The sequence below is a fragment of the Cajanus cajan genome, chromosome 7 (assembly GCF_000230855.2).
Source record: "Cajanus cajan strain Asha chromosome 7, NIPB_CcT2T_4, whole genome shotgun sequence".
NCBI lineage: Eukaryota > Viridiplantae > Streptophyta > Magnoliopsida > Fabales > Fabaceae > Cajanus > Cajanus cajan.
In genome coordinates this window covers 43,853,903-43,872,869 of record NC_138523.1, presented here as the reverse complement: position 1 = coordinate 43,872,869, position 18,967 = coordinate 43,853,903, and the positions used below count along the sequence as shown (strand labels likewise).

Here is an 18,967-nt window from a genome sequence, read left to right as displayed (position 1 = left end):
TCATGCATACAATCTTTAAGACGATAGAGTCCAATCTTGTGTATTAACTGTTCAAAAACTTTTCTTGGAAGTGACTTTGTATATAGAGATCTGCTAAGTTGTCACTTGAGCGGACTTGTTGAACATTTATATCACCATTCCTTTGAAGATCACGAGTAAAAAAGAATTTTGGTAGAATATGTTTTGTTCTATTTCCTCTTATGTATCCATCTTTCAATTGTGCAATACATGCAGCATTATCTTCATATATAACTGTCGATGTCATTTTTCCAGAAGATAAACCACAAGTTTCCTGTATGTGTTGAATCACAGATCTTAGCCAAACACATTCACGACTTGCCTCATGTAATGCTAAAATTTCAGCATGATTAGATGAAGTGACTGATATGGTTTGTTTTACAGATTGTCATGAAATGGTTGTACCACTACTTGTAAACAAATATCCTGTTTGTGATTTACCATTACGAGGATTTGACAAATAACCTGCATCTGCATAACCATTTAATTCTAGTTTGGGAACATTTGAATATAATAACCCCATATCCATTGTACCTCTAAGATAATGAAGGATTTGTTTAACTTCATTCCAATGTCTTTGTGTAAGTAAAGAACTATATCTTGCTAACAAATTAAAAGCAAATGTTATATCAGATCGTGTATAATTAGCAAGGTACATTAGTGCTCCTATAGCACTAAGATATGGTACTTCGGGACCAAGTATTTCTTCATTCTTTTCTTGTGGTCTAAATGAATCTTTGTTAACATCTAAAGATCTTACAACCATGGGAGTGCACAATGGATGTGATTTGTCCATATAAAACCTTTTAAGCACCTTTGTTATATAAGTTTCTTGATGCACAAGAATTCCATTTTCTAAGTATTCAACTTGCAGTCCTAGACAAAACTTTGTCTTTCCTAGATCCTTCATTTCAAATTTTTTCTTTAAGCAATCTATTGTTTTTGAAAGCTATTTAGGAGTTCCAATAATGTTTATGTCATCTACATAAACTACAATTATGACAAATTCATTTTCAGATCTTTTTATAAATATACACGGACAAATTGAATCATTTTTATATCCTTCTTGTAACAAGTATTCACTTAGTCGATTATACCACATACGATCTTATTATTTTATCCCATATAGGGACTTATTCAATTTGATCAAATAATCTTCTATAGAAATTGTTTCTTCAGGCAAATTAAGTCCTTCTAGGAGTTTCATATAAATGTCAACATCAAGAGAGCCATATAAATATGTTGTAACTACATCTATTAGATGTAAATTAAGTTTTTCATGTACAACCAAACTAATTAAATATCAAAAAGTATTTTGCAACCACTACAGGTGAATATGCCTCTTCAAAATCAATATCGGGTCTTTGTGAAAAACCTTGAACAACTAGTCTTGCTTTGTATCTTACAATTTCACTATTTTCATTTCGTTTTTGCACAAAAACTCATTTGTATCCAATTGGTTTTACACCTTTGGTGTAGGTAGTACTGGTCCAAAAACTTTTCATTTAGCAAGTAAGTCTAATTCTGCCTCAATTGCATTTTTCCATTTTGGCCGATCATTTCTTTATCGACAATTGTTGATGGACTTTGGTTCTTGATCCTCAATATCATTTATTTCATTTAGCGCTATATTATATGCAAACATGTTATCAATATTGACATTGTTTTGATTCCATCGTATTCCATTCATGACATAATTTATTGAAATCTCTTCATTTTCAATAATTTCAAGTACTTGAGTTTCTTCTGGAACTGGAATATTAGTTATGTCAAAAGAATCTTTTTGAATTTTTACATCCTCAATTTGGTCATTTTGCTCTTTAGCTCCCTTTTTTATTTGAGGATTCTTATCATTGGAACCAATTGGTCTACCACGCTTCAGGCGTATTTGTGACTCGTTTGTAGTACTAAATTGTCCAACAAGGACTTCGACTCTTATTGGAGCATTAGCCGCTGATACATATGACTTAGTCACCCTTTTTTGGATCTGTAAATACATTTAGTAATTGATTGGCTAGATTTTGCAAATGGATTATCTTTTGAACTTCTAGTTCACATTATTTTGTACGAGAATCAAAATGAGACAGTGATAATTCATTCCAACTAATATCTTTTTCTAGTTATTTGTGTTCTCCCCCTAATGTTGGGAAAATCAAGTCATTAAAATAATGAGATGTGAATTCAACAGTATTATCCAAATAAATTTTCTTAATTGGATAGTCAGGAAAATGAACTTTTAATCTAATTAGTTGAGCTAATAATCTCGCAAACGCATGATTGCGAGTTGATAATAAACAAACATGTGATCATCTTGTTGATGCATCAATTAAAATCATAAAATATCTAAATGGTCCACATGGGGGGTGTATTGGTCCACAAATATCATCTTGTATCCGTTCTAAAAATAAGATAGATTCATCCCCAATTTTTGCTGGTGATAATCTGATTATTAACTTCCCTTAGGAACAAGCAGTACATGAGAAAATATTTGATTGAAGAATCTCCTGGCTCTTCAATAAATATCCACATGAATTTTCAATTATTTTTCGCATCATGATATAGTCTTAGGGTGACCCAACTAGGGATGGCAAATAAACACGTACCCGTGGGTAATACCCGAACTCGTCCCGACTTTGACGGGAAATACCCGCTTTGACCGGGTACGGGTACGGGTACGGGTAAAACCCGATAAATTAAATCGGGTAAGGGTACGGTATATACTTACTCGCCCCGTCCCCGTCCCCATCCCCGTCCCCGGTTAAATACCCGTCCACGGTTTAATTACTTTAAAAAAAATTAAAATTTTAAAAATAATGCCTCTAGTCTAATTAAGTGACTCATTCCAGCGCAACACGATTACAGCAACACGACAACACTCCAGCCTCCACGAGTTAGGGTTTCAAATCTCGCAACTCACACCGCGACACTCCAGCCTCCGACGGACCAGCCACTCTAGCCTACATTTTCTCCCTCCGAGCGGCTCCCTCACCACACTGGTATGTCTCTCTCTCGCTCAAAACCCTTCTTCCCCTCTACGCAAAGTTAGACACTTTGTTGAAATTAAACCTCACAATCTGCTCTCCCACAAAATTAAAAATGAACAATGAAGATCAACCTTTACCAAAAAACAATGAACAATCTCCTTTTTTTTTTTGGTAAATAAAGATCAACCTTTACCTTCACAATCTCCTTTTTTTTTTTGGTAAATGAACAATGAAAATGGACAGAAGCTACCAGGCCTCGGGGGTAACCTCCAGGGGTTTGGGGACCAGGAAGCGGACGATGAGGCCTATGCATAGTGAGATTAGCAGAGGGATTGGCTTCGCGCCCTGGAGTGGCAGTGGTGGCGGCATGGATTTGGAGGCTTGAATTGGGTAATGGGGGTGGAATCTGAAGGTGGAGGGGTTGGAGGGGAAGGAGATGACGGTGGGTGATCGGAGAGATGGGGTGTGGATGAATTGGGATCTCGGGCGGTGGTGAAGTTGGGAGAAGCAAGAGAAGGAGGTTGCGGTTGCAGTTGAGGTTGAGAGAGAGGAATGGAGTGCAAGGCAGAGGCTCTCCATAGTGTGAGGGTGATGCTTGCTTGTTTGCTTTTTTACGGGTACGGGTACGGGTATACCCGATACCCGACGGGGACGGGGATGGGACAAAAATTACATACCCGAGCGGGTATGGGGACGGGGATGGGTATGGGTTTCAGTCGCGGGGACGGGGACGGGTATCATAAAACCTGCACCCGCCCCGCCCCGTTTCCATGCCTAGACCCAACCGATCATGCCAAACCTCAAATTTATTTTGATTTGTAAACTTCTAGTTTACAATAGTATGTGTTTCAACTGTATTAATATACGTGCAATAGAATCTATAGGAAAACGTAAATAATTTTTCCAATACTTCCTTTTTATTCAAGTGGAGTTTCGTGATATAAAGATATTTTACATCATTCCTTCATTGTTTGTTTCAATATGAAACTCATTTAAACGAATATCCTTAAAACTCAATAAGTTTTTGTAAGACTTTGAAAAATATAATGCATTTTTAATATGCAACTTCGTTTCTTTCAATAATAATATATTAGCTCTTCTAGAGCCTTCAATTATATTTTTAGTATCATATAACATTAGTTTCTCGCATTATTGAATATGAGAAGACAAAAATTAATACATTAGAACATTCACTTCAGGGAATGAAATAATGATATTTAAAATGGTCTCTTGCATAAAAAAAATCTCAATATTTTGTTTTAGTCTTCAAGAGATAATAAATCAACTAAGGATATTTCTTAATCTTTTTTTTATATAAAAAAAATATTGTTTCTTCTAGAGCAAAATAGATGTATGAAAAATATAATATATTTTTAAATTGGGAAATTATTATAAAAATGACATTCTTGTTATGTATCTTTAGACATCAATTTAATGTCAAAATCTACACTAATTTTTATATCATCTCACTAACACTATTTTATCATTTTAGGAAATGAATGATACAAGATAAATAAAAAATATTAAAATTAACTATCAGTAATCATACAACACAATCATTTTTTTTAAATCATAGCTCTTTAATGTTTACATTTTTCTCCTGTTTAAGAAAAAAAAAACTCTCATTCTAAAACAATATGTAATAAAAATATATTTTTGGCATTGTTAGGCTAACTTTAAAGGGAAAAAAAAACTAATGCTAAAAATTAGGAAAATTATTTTCCCAATAAATGCTATATCGAAAAAATTAAAGAAATAAAAGTTGATCATTTTTTCATTAAAATCTATCATTCTTATACAAATCATAATCAAATTACAATTAAATGATATATCCATCAATTAAAATAATAGACACATAACATGAAAACAAATAATATCAGTTTTATCAATAGGATTTGAAGGCAAACTCTTTAAATTCAATGACGTAACACATGAGTTCAATTACATGACAAGTTGATTATTTCAATCAACTTAATCATGAACAATATCAAATTACAAATGTAGGAAAACTCATAATCCTTTTAAGAAATCACACAAAACCTAAATAGGTTTAAGGACATGTTTCACTTGTCATAATTTTTATGTGTCTCAAATATCATTCAACACTATAATTATGACATTTACAAAATTATTTCACTTCCGGTGATGACCTCATTTATATCAAAGGATCAAATACAATGTAATATATTTATATCAAATTTTCCACTTCTAGTGAAATTTATTTTATTTTTCACTTTTCATATTATTTTCTCACTTCTAGCTAGAAAATTTATTCCTTCGATTTCATTTTTTTTCATCATTTTCCCACTTCTAGTGAGAAAAAAAAATAATAAAGTAAAAGAGGTTGAACATTCTTCTTTGATATTGTCTTCTAGACAGATTTCAAAAATGTATGAAGAATTTCTTTATTTAATAGTGTCTTCAGAATTATTTGATTCATAACAATGTAAATAATACAAATTTTTTATAAAATTTTTATTATGAAAAATGAATAGCTAACCTTGAAATATTTGTCTTAAAAAAATATGATCTTCTTCAAGAAAATTCTTCACAGCTTTGTCTTATAGTTGCAACACCAACAGCGAAAAACTATCGTGCTGATAACGTGTTATAAAAGAAAGATAAATAGAGAGAATAATTAAGATAATATGAGATAGAGAAAAGAATATGACTTTTGCATTATCTATGGGGGAGGACTAACTTATTTATAAGTACATGTGGTAACTGAACAATTACACAATAAAAGAATAATACATAACGAAAATATAAATAATAATAATTGATAATAAATATTAGCATCCACTAATTAAACCACTAATTATTATTCATAAGAATTAGTTTCTAAATTGGAATTATATGCATTGTTCTGGATAACGGTAAAATAGTTCAATGATTATTAATTTATTATTGATCAATGATACACTCTCAAACGCATTTTACAATCAATTTATTAAATAAGAATTGAGAGTAACCAAACTTTATACTTTACAATTTATTTCAAGTACTAACTATAAAATGTATGTATAAAATAGTGTGTGTTCTTTTTATTTAGCGGTAATTAGAGTTTAAATAAGTTTATTTGTACGTCTTAAAAATTTAACTCATGCATGTACGAAACGTTACAGTGCATATTTGGAATCTCGTTTGTAATGAAACATAATTTTGCACAGTTCCAAACATCAAATAAAAAGGTAACTGTTTATAACTTAGACGTTCAACCGTAATTTTTTTCTTTTTCAAGTTGAATAATTATTCAAAGACACTGATACAAATTTCAAAAGATATAAAACTTAGTAATAATACTATCTGTATTAGTAATTATATTCGAGTTTTATTTTAATAATATATATATATATATATATATATTATTAAAGTATTATATAAATATATATATATATATATATATATATATATATATATATATAGTATAAAAGAAAGAGATGAGAAAAGTAAGTTTATATAAATTTGCTCAACTCAATAACTCGTGTTCTTAAAAAATTTAAAAATTATTTGATATTTCATTTCATTAATTTAAATCAACATATACAATATTTTTATGATTATTCGTTAATTTGAATTAATGAAATGAAGTATTAAATGATTTTCAAAATTTTTAAAAATTTGCATATTTGATATATGTATTAAGAACTTCAAATTTAACGATTGGATTTTTTGAATTTAATATAGAACATGAGTTATTGAATGAAATAAGTCTAGATAGATTTATTCTTATAATAAACTCTCTTTCTCTCTCTCTCTCTCTATATATATATATATATTATTTTCCTTTTTTTTAGGCCAACCCACCAGTGACGGATCTAGAAATTTTAGATAGTGGGGGCAAAATTATACATATAACTTTTAAAAGTATAAATATATATTATAATTATTTTTCACAAATTTTTATCTACAATTATGATTAAGGATGAAAATAAACTAGGTCAGACTAGGTTATATTATAATTTAGTAGGTTTGGACCTAACCTTCTTTAAAAATACATGTTCTAAATATGAATTTCTTATTTATCTATCATAAACATTTTTTAAATATTTGGTTAGAATACAATTTTAAAGACCTGCTTTATGATAATTTAATACTAATAAAAATATAAAAATAAATATGTTAAATTTTATAAAATCAAGTTTAATTTATTTATGATATAAACATGTTTTTAATATCTAATATAAATTTTGAGATGATAATTTATTTTAAAACATATTTTATAACAAAAATTATAAATAGAACATAAATATTCCAATCTTTTCTCTTTTATTTTTTTAATTAATGTATACAATCTTATGATCTTTTACTATTTTAATTTTTTTAATCAACGTATACAATAATTAAGTAGAAAGCACAAAAGGTATAAATACGTATATTATAAATTTTATTTTATCAAAAATTATTTTTTTAAATATATTACATCATATATGTGAGCATTAATATATATTAATATATATATATATATATTATAATTAAACTTTTTTAAAAAATTGATTTATTACTAAAGAATATTTTTTATCATATATGAGAACTAATCTCTTTCAAAAGTTTGACAAATATCAAATAAATAAATATTTCTTTCAAATTTATATTTTATACATAAGATAATTTAAATATATATATATATATTTATTTATTTTATTAAAATATAATTTTTAATTTTTAAATATAAAAATATGTATATATAAAATGATAGTGGGGGCAAGTGCCCCCACACTCATACAAGTGGATCCGTCGTTGCAACCCACCCTTAGGTATGGTGAGTCAAGGTTTGCGATCCATCTTCTTCTAACCAATCAATGCGGGCCGACCTATTTTTGATGAGCTGGGCCTAAACGAGTTGAACTTGCCTTTTTTTGCCATCCATAGTCTAAGTTTTATTGGACTTTATTTTCTTAAGCAAAGTCTTGAAATTGAGTTTTGTATAATGAAATTAATGTAATTGGAAGAGGAGATTCAACTATAGGTGGTCAAATAGGTTTTCTTATAGAGATTAGTTATCAATAAAATAGATGAGTATTTCATACAAATAACATGATTAATATTATATATATATATATATTATATAATATATATATATATATATATATATATTATATATATATATATATATTTGAGTTAGGATTCATTGATATCAGGTGTAAGTTTAAACACTTACACAAAATCTTATATCTTTAACAACTTTTTGTATAATGTAAATTTAATCAATCCAATCGTTGAATTGTTTGATATTAAACTTAATATAATGTATCGAATTTCACACTATTTTAACTTTCCTAAATATGTTTTCCCAAAATAAATATTTACACATATTTTAAATATCATATTATACGTTAAAATAAAAAAAATGTTGTGAACTATTAAATAATTTAGAAATCGTGAAAATTTTGATATAAATAATATTGAGTGTAACAACACCTCCAAATTGCATCTTTCACTAGTTTAGTCATACAAGTGACAAATTCAGACAATAATGATAACCATTCAACATAGCAAATCAAATCACAAAACTTCGCTTACCTCAATTCCAAGTGAAAAAGAAGAAGGAAAAAAAAGAACTTTGTATAACTTCGACTTGAGATTCTTGAATCACCAATTTCGTCACCTTGATTCAGTTACGGAGAAGAGTGTAAAAGGATTTTCAATGAAAAAGAAGAAGAAGAAATATTTAGATTCCAAAATACTTTTCTCTAATTTTTCTTAAAATTTTAACTTATTAAATTTTTGTCTTAAAAAAATTATATATTCTTTCCTATAACTCAAGGATAACAACTTAACTTTATCTAAGACTATATCAAGGATAACTTAATTTTTAAAGTCTTTTAATCCTCATAATTCTATAATAACAATTATAAACAACAAAATAACAATTAAATCATATAATTAAATTATAACATCTAAAATATACGATGTTACATGTTATATATATATATATATATATATATATATATATATATATATATTAAAAATATTTCCTATTATTGAAATGAACTCCAATTCTAAAAGTTTACGTGATTTAGTAATTAAAAAAAGTTTGACACGTGTCTAATAATGTTCCCAAAATATAAACTCGTATAGTTGATGAGAAATAATAATTGATCATCTTGTTGATGCATCAATTAAAATCATAAAATATCTAAATGGTCCACATGGGGGGTGTATTGGTCCACAAATATCATCTTGTATCCGTTCTAAAAATAAGATAGATTCATCCCCAATTTTTGCTGGTGATAATCTGATTATTAACTTCCCTTAGGAACAAGCAGTACATGAGAAAATATTTGATTGAAGAATCTCCTGACTCTTCAATAAATATCCACATGAATTTTCAATTATTTTTCGCACCATGATAGTCTTAGGGTGACCCAACTAGGGATGGCAAATAAACTCGTACCATGGGTAATACCCGAACCTGTCCCGACTTTGACGAGGAATACCCGCTTTGACCGGGTACGGGTACGGGTACGGGTAAAACCCGATAAATTAAATCGAGTACGGGTATATACTTACCCTCCCCGTCCCCGTCCCCGTCCCCGGTTAAATACCCGTCCCTGGTTTAATTACTTTAAAAAAAATTAAAATTTTAAAAATAATGCCTCTAGTCTAATTAAGTGACTCACTCCAGCGCAACACGATTACAGCAACACGACAACACTCCAGCCTCCACGAGTTAGGGTTTCAAATCCCGCAAGTCACACCGCGACACTCCAGCCTCTGACGGACCACCCACTCCAGCCTAAATTTTCTCCCTCCGAGCGGCTCCCTCACCATACTGGTATGTCTCTCTCTCGCTCAAAACCCCTCTTCCCCTCTACGCAAAGTTAGGCACTTTGTTGAAATTAAACCTCACAATCTGCTCTCCCACAAAATAAAAAATGAACAATGAAGATCAACCTTTACCAAAAAACAATGAACCATCTCCTTTTTTTTTTGGTAAATGAAGATCAACCTTTACCTTCACAATCTCCTCTTTTTTTTTTTGGTAAATGAACAATGAAAATGGACAGAAGCTGCCAGGCCTCGAGGGTAACCTCCAGGGGTTTGGGGACCACGAAGCGGACGATGAGGCCTATGCATAGTGAGATCACCAGAGGGATTGGCTTCGCGCCCTAGAGTGGCGGTGGTGGCGGCGGTGGCGACGTGGATTTGGAGGCTTGAATTGGGTAATGGGGGTGGAATCTAAAGGTGGAGGGGTTGGAGGGGAAGGAGATGACGGTGGGTGATCGGAGAGATGGGGTGTGGATGAATTGGGATCTCGGGCGGTGGTGAAGTTGGGAGAAGCGAGAGAAGGAGGTTGCGGTTGCAGTTGAGGTTGAGAGAGAGGAATGGAGTGCAAGGCAGAGGCTCACCATAATGTGAGGCTGATGCTTGCTTGTTTGCTTTTTTACGGGTACGGGTACGGGTATACCCGATACCCGACGGGGACGAGGATGGGACAAAAATTACATACCCGAGCGGGTATGGGGACGGGGACAGGTATGGGTTTCAGTCGCGGGGACGGGGACGGATATCATAAAACCCACACCCGCCCCATCCCGTTGCCATGCCTAGACCCAACCGATCATGCCAAATCTCAAATTTATTTTGATTTGTAAACTTCTGGTTTACAATAGTATGTGTTTCAGCTGTATTAATATACGTGCAATAGAATCCATAGGAAAACGCAAATAATTTTTCCAATACTTCCTTTTTATTCAAGTGGAGTTTCGTGATATAAAGATATTTTACATCATTCCTTCATTGTTTGTTTCAATATGAAACTCATTTAAACGAATATCCTTCAAACTCAATAAGTTTTTGTAAGACTTAGAAAAATATAATGCATTTTTAATATGCAATTTCGTTTCTTTCAATAATAATATATTAGCTCTTATAGAGCCTTCAATTATATTTTTAGTATCATATAACATGAATTTCTCGCATTATTGAATATGAGAAGACAAAAATTAATACATTAGAACATTCACTTCAGGGAATGAAATAATGATATTTAAAATGGTCTCTTGCATAAAAAAAATCTCAATATTTTGTTTTAGTCTTCAAGAGATAATAAATCAACTAAGGATATTTCTTAATCTTTTATATATAAAAAAAATATTGTTTCTTCTAGAGCAAAATAGATGTATGAAAAATATAATATATTTTTAAATTGGGAAATTATTATAAAAATGACATTCTTGTTATGTATCTTTAAACATCAATTTAATGTCAAAATCTACACTAATTTTTATATCATCTCACTAACACTATTTTATCATTTTAGGAAATGAATGATACAAGATAAATAAAAAATATTAAAATTAGCTATCAGTAATCATACAACACAATCATTTTTTTTAAATCATAGCTCTTTAATGTTTACATTTTTCTCCTGTTTAAGAAAAAAAAAATCTCATTCTAAAAAAAATATGTAATAAAAATATATTTTTGGCATTGTTAGGCTAACTTTAAAGGGGAAAAAAAACTAATGCTAAAAATTAGGAAAATTATTTTCCCAATAAATGCTATATCGAAAAATTAAAAAAATAAAAGTTGATCATTTTTTCATTAAAATCTATCATTCTTATACAAATCATAATCAAATTATAATTAAATGATATATCCATCAATTAAAATAATAGACACATAACATGAAAACAAATAATATCAGTTTTATCAATAGGATTTGAAGGCAAACTCTTTAAGATTCAATGACGTAACACATGAGTTCAATTACATGACAAGTTGATTATTTCAATCAACTTAATCATGAACAATATCAAATTACAAATGTAGGAAAACTCATAATCCTTTTAAGAAATCACACAAAACCTAAATAGGTTTAAGGACATGTTTCACTTGTCATAATTTTTATGTGTCTCAAATATCATTCAACACTATAATTATGACATTTACAAAATTATTTCACTTCCGGTGATGACCTCATTTATATCAAAGGATCAAATACAATGTAATATATTTATATAAAATTTTCCACTTCTAGTGAAATTTATTTTATTTTCACTTTTCATATTATTTTATCACTTCTAGTGAGAAAATTTATTCCTTCGATTTCATTTTTTTTCATCATTTTTCCACTTCTAGTGAGAAAAAAAATAATAAAGTAAAGGAAGTTGAACATTCTTCTTTGATATTGTCTTCTAGACAGATTTCAAAAATGTATGAAGAATTTCTTTATTTAATAGTGTCTTCAGAATTATTTGATTCATAACAATGTAAATAATACAAATTTTTTATAAAATTTTTATTATGAAAAATGAATAGCTAGCCTTGAAATATTTGTCTTAAAAAAATATGATCTTCTTCAAGAAAATTCTTCACAGCTTTGTGTTATAGTTGTAACACCAACAGCGAAAAACTATCGTGCTGATAACGTGTTATAAAAGAAAGATAAATACAGAGAATAATTAAGATAATATGAGATAGAGAAAAGAATATGACTTTTGCATTATCTTTGGGAGAAGACTAACTTATTTATAAGTACATGTGGTAACTGAACAATTATACAATAAATGAATAATACATAACGGAAATATAAATAGTAATAATTGATAATGAATATTAGCATCCACTAATTAAACTACTAATTATTATTCATAAGAATTAGTTTCTAAATTGGAATTATATGCATTGTTCTGGATAACGGTAAAATAGTTCAATGATTATTAATTTATTATTGATCAATGATACACTCTCAAACGCATTTTACAATCAATTTATTAAATAAGAATTGAGAGTAACCAAACTTTATACTTTACAATTTATTTCAAGTACTAACTATAAAATGTATGTATAAAATAGTGTGTGTTCTTTTTATTTAGCGGTAATTAGAGTTTAAATAAGTTTATTTGTACGTCTTAAAAATTTAACTCATGCATGTACGAAACGTTACAGTGCATATTTGGAATCTCGTTTGTAATGAAACATAATTTTGCACAGTTCCAAACATCAAATAAAAAGGTAACTGTTTATAACTTAGACGTTCAACCGTAATTTTTTTCTTTTTCAAGTTGAATAATTATTCAAAGACACTGATACAAATTTCAAAAGATATAAAACTTAGTAATAATACTATCTGTATTAGTAATTATATTCGAGTTTTATTTTAATAATATATATATATATATATATATATATATATATATTATTAAAGTATTATATAAATATATATATATATATATATATATATATAGTATAAAAGAAAGAGATGAGAAAAGTAAGTTTATATAAATTTGCTCAACTCAATAACTCGTGTTCTTAAAAAATTTTAAAATTTTGATATTTCATTTCATTAATTTAAATCAACATATAAAATATTTTTATGATTATTCGTTAATTTGAATTAATGAAATGAAGTATTAAATGATTTTCAAAATTTTTAAAAATTTACATACTTGATATATGTATTAAGAACTTCAAATTTAGCGATTGAATTTTTTGAATTTAATATAGAACATGAGTTATTGAATGAAATAAGTCTAGATAGACTTATTCTTATAATAAACTCTCTTTCTCTTTCTCTCTCTCTCTATATATATATATATTATTTTCCTTTTTTTTAGGCCAACCCACCAGTGACGGATCTAGAAATTTTAGATAGTGGGGGCAAAATTATACATATAACTTTTAAAAGTATAAATATATATTATAATTATTTTTCACAAATTTTTATATCTACAATTATGATTAAGGATGAAAATAGACTAGGTCAGACTAGGTTATATTATAATTTAGTAGGTTTGGACCTAACCTTCTTTAAAAATACATGTTCTAAATATGAATTTCTTATTTATCTGTCATAAACATTTTTTAAATATTTAGTTAGAATACAATTTTAAAGACCTGCTTTATGATAATTTAATACTAATAAAAATATAAAAATAAATATGTTAAATTTTATAAAATCAAGTTTAATTTATTTATGATATGAACATGTTTTTAATATCTAATATAAATTTTGAGATGATAATTTATTTTAAAACATATTTTATAACAAAAATTATAAATAGAACATAAATATTCCAATCTTTTCTCTTTTATTTTTTTAATTAATGTATACAATCTTATGATCTTTTACTATTTTAATTTTTTTAATCAACGTATACAATAATTAAGTAGAAAGCACAAAAGGTATAAACACGTATATTATAAATTTTATTTTATCAAAAATTATTTTTTTAAATATATTACATCATATATGTGAGCATTAATATATATTAATATATATATATATTATAATTAAACTTTTTAAAAAATTTGATTTATTACTAAAGAATATTTTTTATCATATATGAGAACTAATCTCTTTCAAAAGTTTGATAAATATTAAATAAATAAATATTTCTTTCAAATTTATATTTTATACATAAGATAATTTAAATATATATATATATATATATATTTATTTTATTAAAATATAATTTTTAATTTTTAAATATAAAAAATATGTATGTATAAAATGATAGTGGGGGCAAGTGCCCCCACACTCATACAAGTGGATCCGTCATTGCAACCCACCCTTAGGTATGGTGAGTCAAGGTTTGCGATCCATCTTCTTCTAACCAATCAATGCGGGCCGACCTATTTTTGATGAGCTTGGCCTAAACGAGTTGAACTTGCCTTTTTTTGCCATCCATAGTCTAAGTTTTATTGGACTTGATTTTCTTAAGCAAAGTCTTGAAATTGAGTTTTGTATATGAAATTAATGTAATTGGAAGAGGAGATTCAACTATGTGGTCAAATAGGTTTTCTTATAGAGATTAGTTATCAATAAAATAGATGAGTATTTCATACAAATAACATGATTAATATTATATATATATATATATATATATATATATATATTTGAGTTAGGATTCATTGATATCAGGTGTAAGTTTAAACACTTACACAAAATCTTATATCTTTAACAACTTTTTGTATAATGTAAATTTAATCAATCCAATCGTTGAATTGTTTCATATTAAACTTAATATATTGTATCGAATTTCACACTATTTTAACTTTCCTAGATATGTTTTCCCAAAATAAATATTTACACATATTTTAAATATCATATTATACGTTAAAATAAAAAAAATGTTGTGAACTATTAAATAATTTAGAAATCGTGAAAATTTTGATATAAATAATATTGAGTGTAACAACACCTCCAAGTTGCATCTTTCACTAATTTAGTCATACAAGTGACAAATTCAGACAATAATGATAACCATTCAACATAGCAAATCAAATCACAAAACTTCGCTTACCTCAATTCCAAGTGAAAAAGAAGAAGGAAAAAAAAGAACTTCGTATAACTTCGACTTGAGATTCTTGAATCACCAATTTCGTCACCTTGATTCAGTTATGGAGAAGAGTGTAAAAGGATTTTCAATGAAAAAGAGGAAGAATAAATATTTAGATTCCAAAATACTTTTCTCTAATTTTTCTTAAAATTTTAACTTATTAAATTTTTGTCTTAAAAAAATTATATATTCTTTCCTATAACTCAAGGATAACAACTTAACTTTATCTAAGACTATATCAAGAATAACTTAATTTTTAAAGTCTTTTAACCCTCATAATTCTATAATAACAATTATAAACAACAAAATAACAATTAAATCATATAATTAAATTATAACATCTAAAATATACGATGTTACATGTTATATATATATATATATATATAAATTAAAAATATTTCCTATTATTGAAATGAACTCCAATTCTAAAAGTTTACGTGATTTAGTAATTAAAAAAAGTTTGACACGTGTCTAATAATGTTCCCAAAATATAAACTCGTATAGTTGATGAGAAATAATAATTGGAAGATGGTTAGAAACATAACAATGGTTACGGCGGCAGTGGTTAGTACAGGGAGACACTGTCGGCAACCCTCATCACTCTTCCAATAATACACAACACAAATTATTTTATTATTCATTTAATTTATTTTAAATTATAAATTCTTGTAAATATTTTTTTTATTTAATGAATATCACTCATAATTGTATGATTCTTAGTATATTTTAAAAATAATAAAATGTATATTAAAAAACTGTTTTAAATACTCAGCTTTAAAACTTTATTTTACTACAAAAATGAATAAGATAATTACAATTAAAAGTTTGAATTCCCAATTTGTCATGCTTCAATCGCTGCCTACGGAAAAGAATAAAAGATAAAAATATACATATGTTGCACGAAATTTAACGATTCTGCCAACTTTTGTCAATTATTTCAGCTTGTACATCAATCTAGCAATAACCAATGAATGGTTAATTAAACATAAGTGATAAAATGAATTGAATTGATCATAACTTCTTCCATTAAATATAGGTTGGAATTTTAATTTTTCAACCTGATTTAAATATGGATTTTTTTTAATTTTATTTGTTCATGATCTAATCCGGACTCAATTCATATTAACAAACTATTAAAATGTTTGAAAAAGTATGGCTTTCACCATAATTAAGTTTCATTTTAAAGTTAAAAACAAACCATACTTTCATATTTTTCTTTTCTACCTGTTAACTCGCAACCATTAGGCTTGTATACATCAAGTTGGATAGTCTGTTTTGCCACTTCTAATTAAGAACATTAAAGCACCACACTAGAAAAAAAGTAAAATGAAATGAAAGGTTAGTTTAAAATAACAAAATGACAGAGACATTACAAAAAATTATTGGGATCCTAAAATTATTGAGTTATGTTCTTAGTTTCTTCAATGTTTTGGCCAACTGATAGCTCAAGCAATGAAAATAAAATACTACTTATAAACCTTAGTAATCCAATTCACTAAAATTAAAAATAATAACAAATTTAATTAATAATAATAAATTTATCTTATTTATATATATTTTTCTAAAACTACTTTTATATTATTTATCTTTCATAATTAATATTTATATATCTTTTCAATCAATTACAATATCTACTATTTATCTATCATAAATAGTATTTGTCTATTTTTTAATCAATTAGAATATATTTTTTTCAAAGAGTGTATAATTTATGCATCTACTACAAGAAATGTTACATATAATGGTATACAGAAAGTGTCACTATAAGTATAATATATGTAGATATATATCTATTTGACATATAGTTACATACAATTTTAGTATTGATTTTGAATAAGACTTAACAACACATTTCGTGTGTCACTATGCATATATCCACACTTTTTAATAATATATCAACATATATTATAGTTATTGTGTCAGTAAAATTAATTTTTAGTGACATGTATAGTATCACTATAGAGTGTGTATCACTGTATGATAACTTTCTTGTAGTGATCTTACTAATTTAAGAGAATATATTTTAATATAAAAATAATTAATATATAATAATATAAATTAGATTTTATATATATAAAAAAACCAAGTATTGTAAATGCTATAAATAGGAGTAATAATGAGTTAGCTTTGTGAGGATAAGATATATCGCATTCGGAGTCATGAGCGAAACAGTTTAAAAGCTGGGAGCCCACAGAGGTTGGATTTTCCATACTCATCACACTATTTATTTCCAAACCCAAATATTTACTACCTTTTTTCTCTTCTAGAAACTACTATTTAATATTTATAATACCAAGGCTACGAATCCAACAAAATTTATAACTCAATTAACTCATTTATTTTGTTTATCCATAACTTGTACGACACACCAAGAGAAACTTATGAAAGATGAAGGGAAAGTTGAAGCAGTGATAGGAATGCCTTAATAACGACGAAAATTGTTGAGTTATCATTTTTTTTTTCGAACTTCAACAATAATAAGTCTTTAATTCGTTTCTTGATTTATCATCATTTAATAAAGGAAGTGTTTGTTTGATTTAGAGTTTAATTAAAGTGGCTGGTTTAAATATAATTAGTTAATTTTTAAAGTATTTTTTAAACTGCTTAATTAAAAAAAACAATTTTTTAAAGAAATTTTTTTTTATCTACTTGCTAAAAAAATAATTTTTTAAGAAACAATTTTTTAAAGTTAAAAAAATGTTAGAAAGTAGTATTTATAATAATTGTAGTACTGCGTTTAGTTTTATCCCAATAAAATAAAATGAAAAGTGTGGACACGGGCTTGATATGGCTGAGCCCATGACAAAAATAGTATGAAAGGTGAGTGTGTTGCCCGCGAAGAGATTGGCCCATATACCAAAATTGGACACTACCTGGACTGTAGAGTGTTTTTAGGGCTTCATGAAACATAGTTCAAGGCTGTTCCATAAATAAGGTCCATCTGTGTACCAACGTAATTATTATTAGAGGAGTAGAGGCACTCGTGCCTTTAATAATTATTCACTAATAAAATATTAAAAAATTGTGTATAATTATTTAAATAAAATTTAAGATTTTTTTTTATATCTAGGAGTATAATAATCTACTAAAAAATAGAGATTAAAAAACGGTTACATCTCTTATATCCCTTTATAATAGTTATGGATTATTTTTTTTTAAAAAAAATATCATGTGGTTGCAATTGAACGATTTTTGACAAATGACAAAAATAAGAAAAGCAAAATACGTTTCATGACATTTTCGACAAAAGAAAATATCATATGTTTAAATTAGTTTACTTTATTTTAAGAGAAACTGATAATTAAATTTAATGAGTTTGAACTTTAAATTGTTTATACATGAAAACAATTTATATAATATTTTACTAGTAATTTTTATTAAAAATAGTTTTTTTACTTATTTTTTATCAAAACTATAAAAAAAATAAACTTTTTTTATTTTTATTTTTTATCGTAACAATCAATAGGCTATGACATGCGCACATTTCTCTATTAGTAGATAACCGTTAAATGCTAAGATAATTATTAAATTATATATTAATAAAGTTTAAAAATAATTTCAGAAAAAATCATAAAATAAAAAATAAAAAAGTTCGAAATGTGTTAAGCAAGTAAGTTTAAGATTATTTTTTTTTAGAAGTGAAACTAAAACTTTCAATTCAAGTTGCTTAAATAA

General features: G+C 27.2%; 1 protein-coding gene across 1 annotated transcript; it reads right to left on the bottom strand.

Moving 5' to 3' along the window:
- Nucleotides 1–406: 406 nt before the first annotated feature.
- LOC145950039 (secreted RxLR effector protein 161-like) lies at nt 407–928 on the bottom strand. Its single transcript, XM_083060957.1, has one exon. The coding sequence runs from the start codon at nt 926–928 to the stop codon at nt 407–409; it is 522 nt and encodes a 173-aa protein (XP_082917083.1).
- Nucleotides 929–18,967: the final 18,039 nt, after the last annotated feature.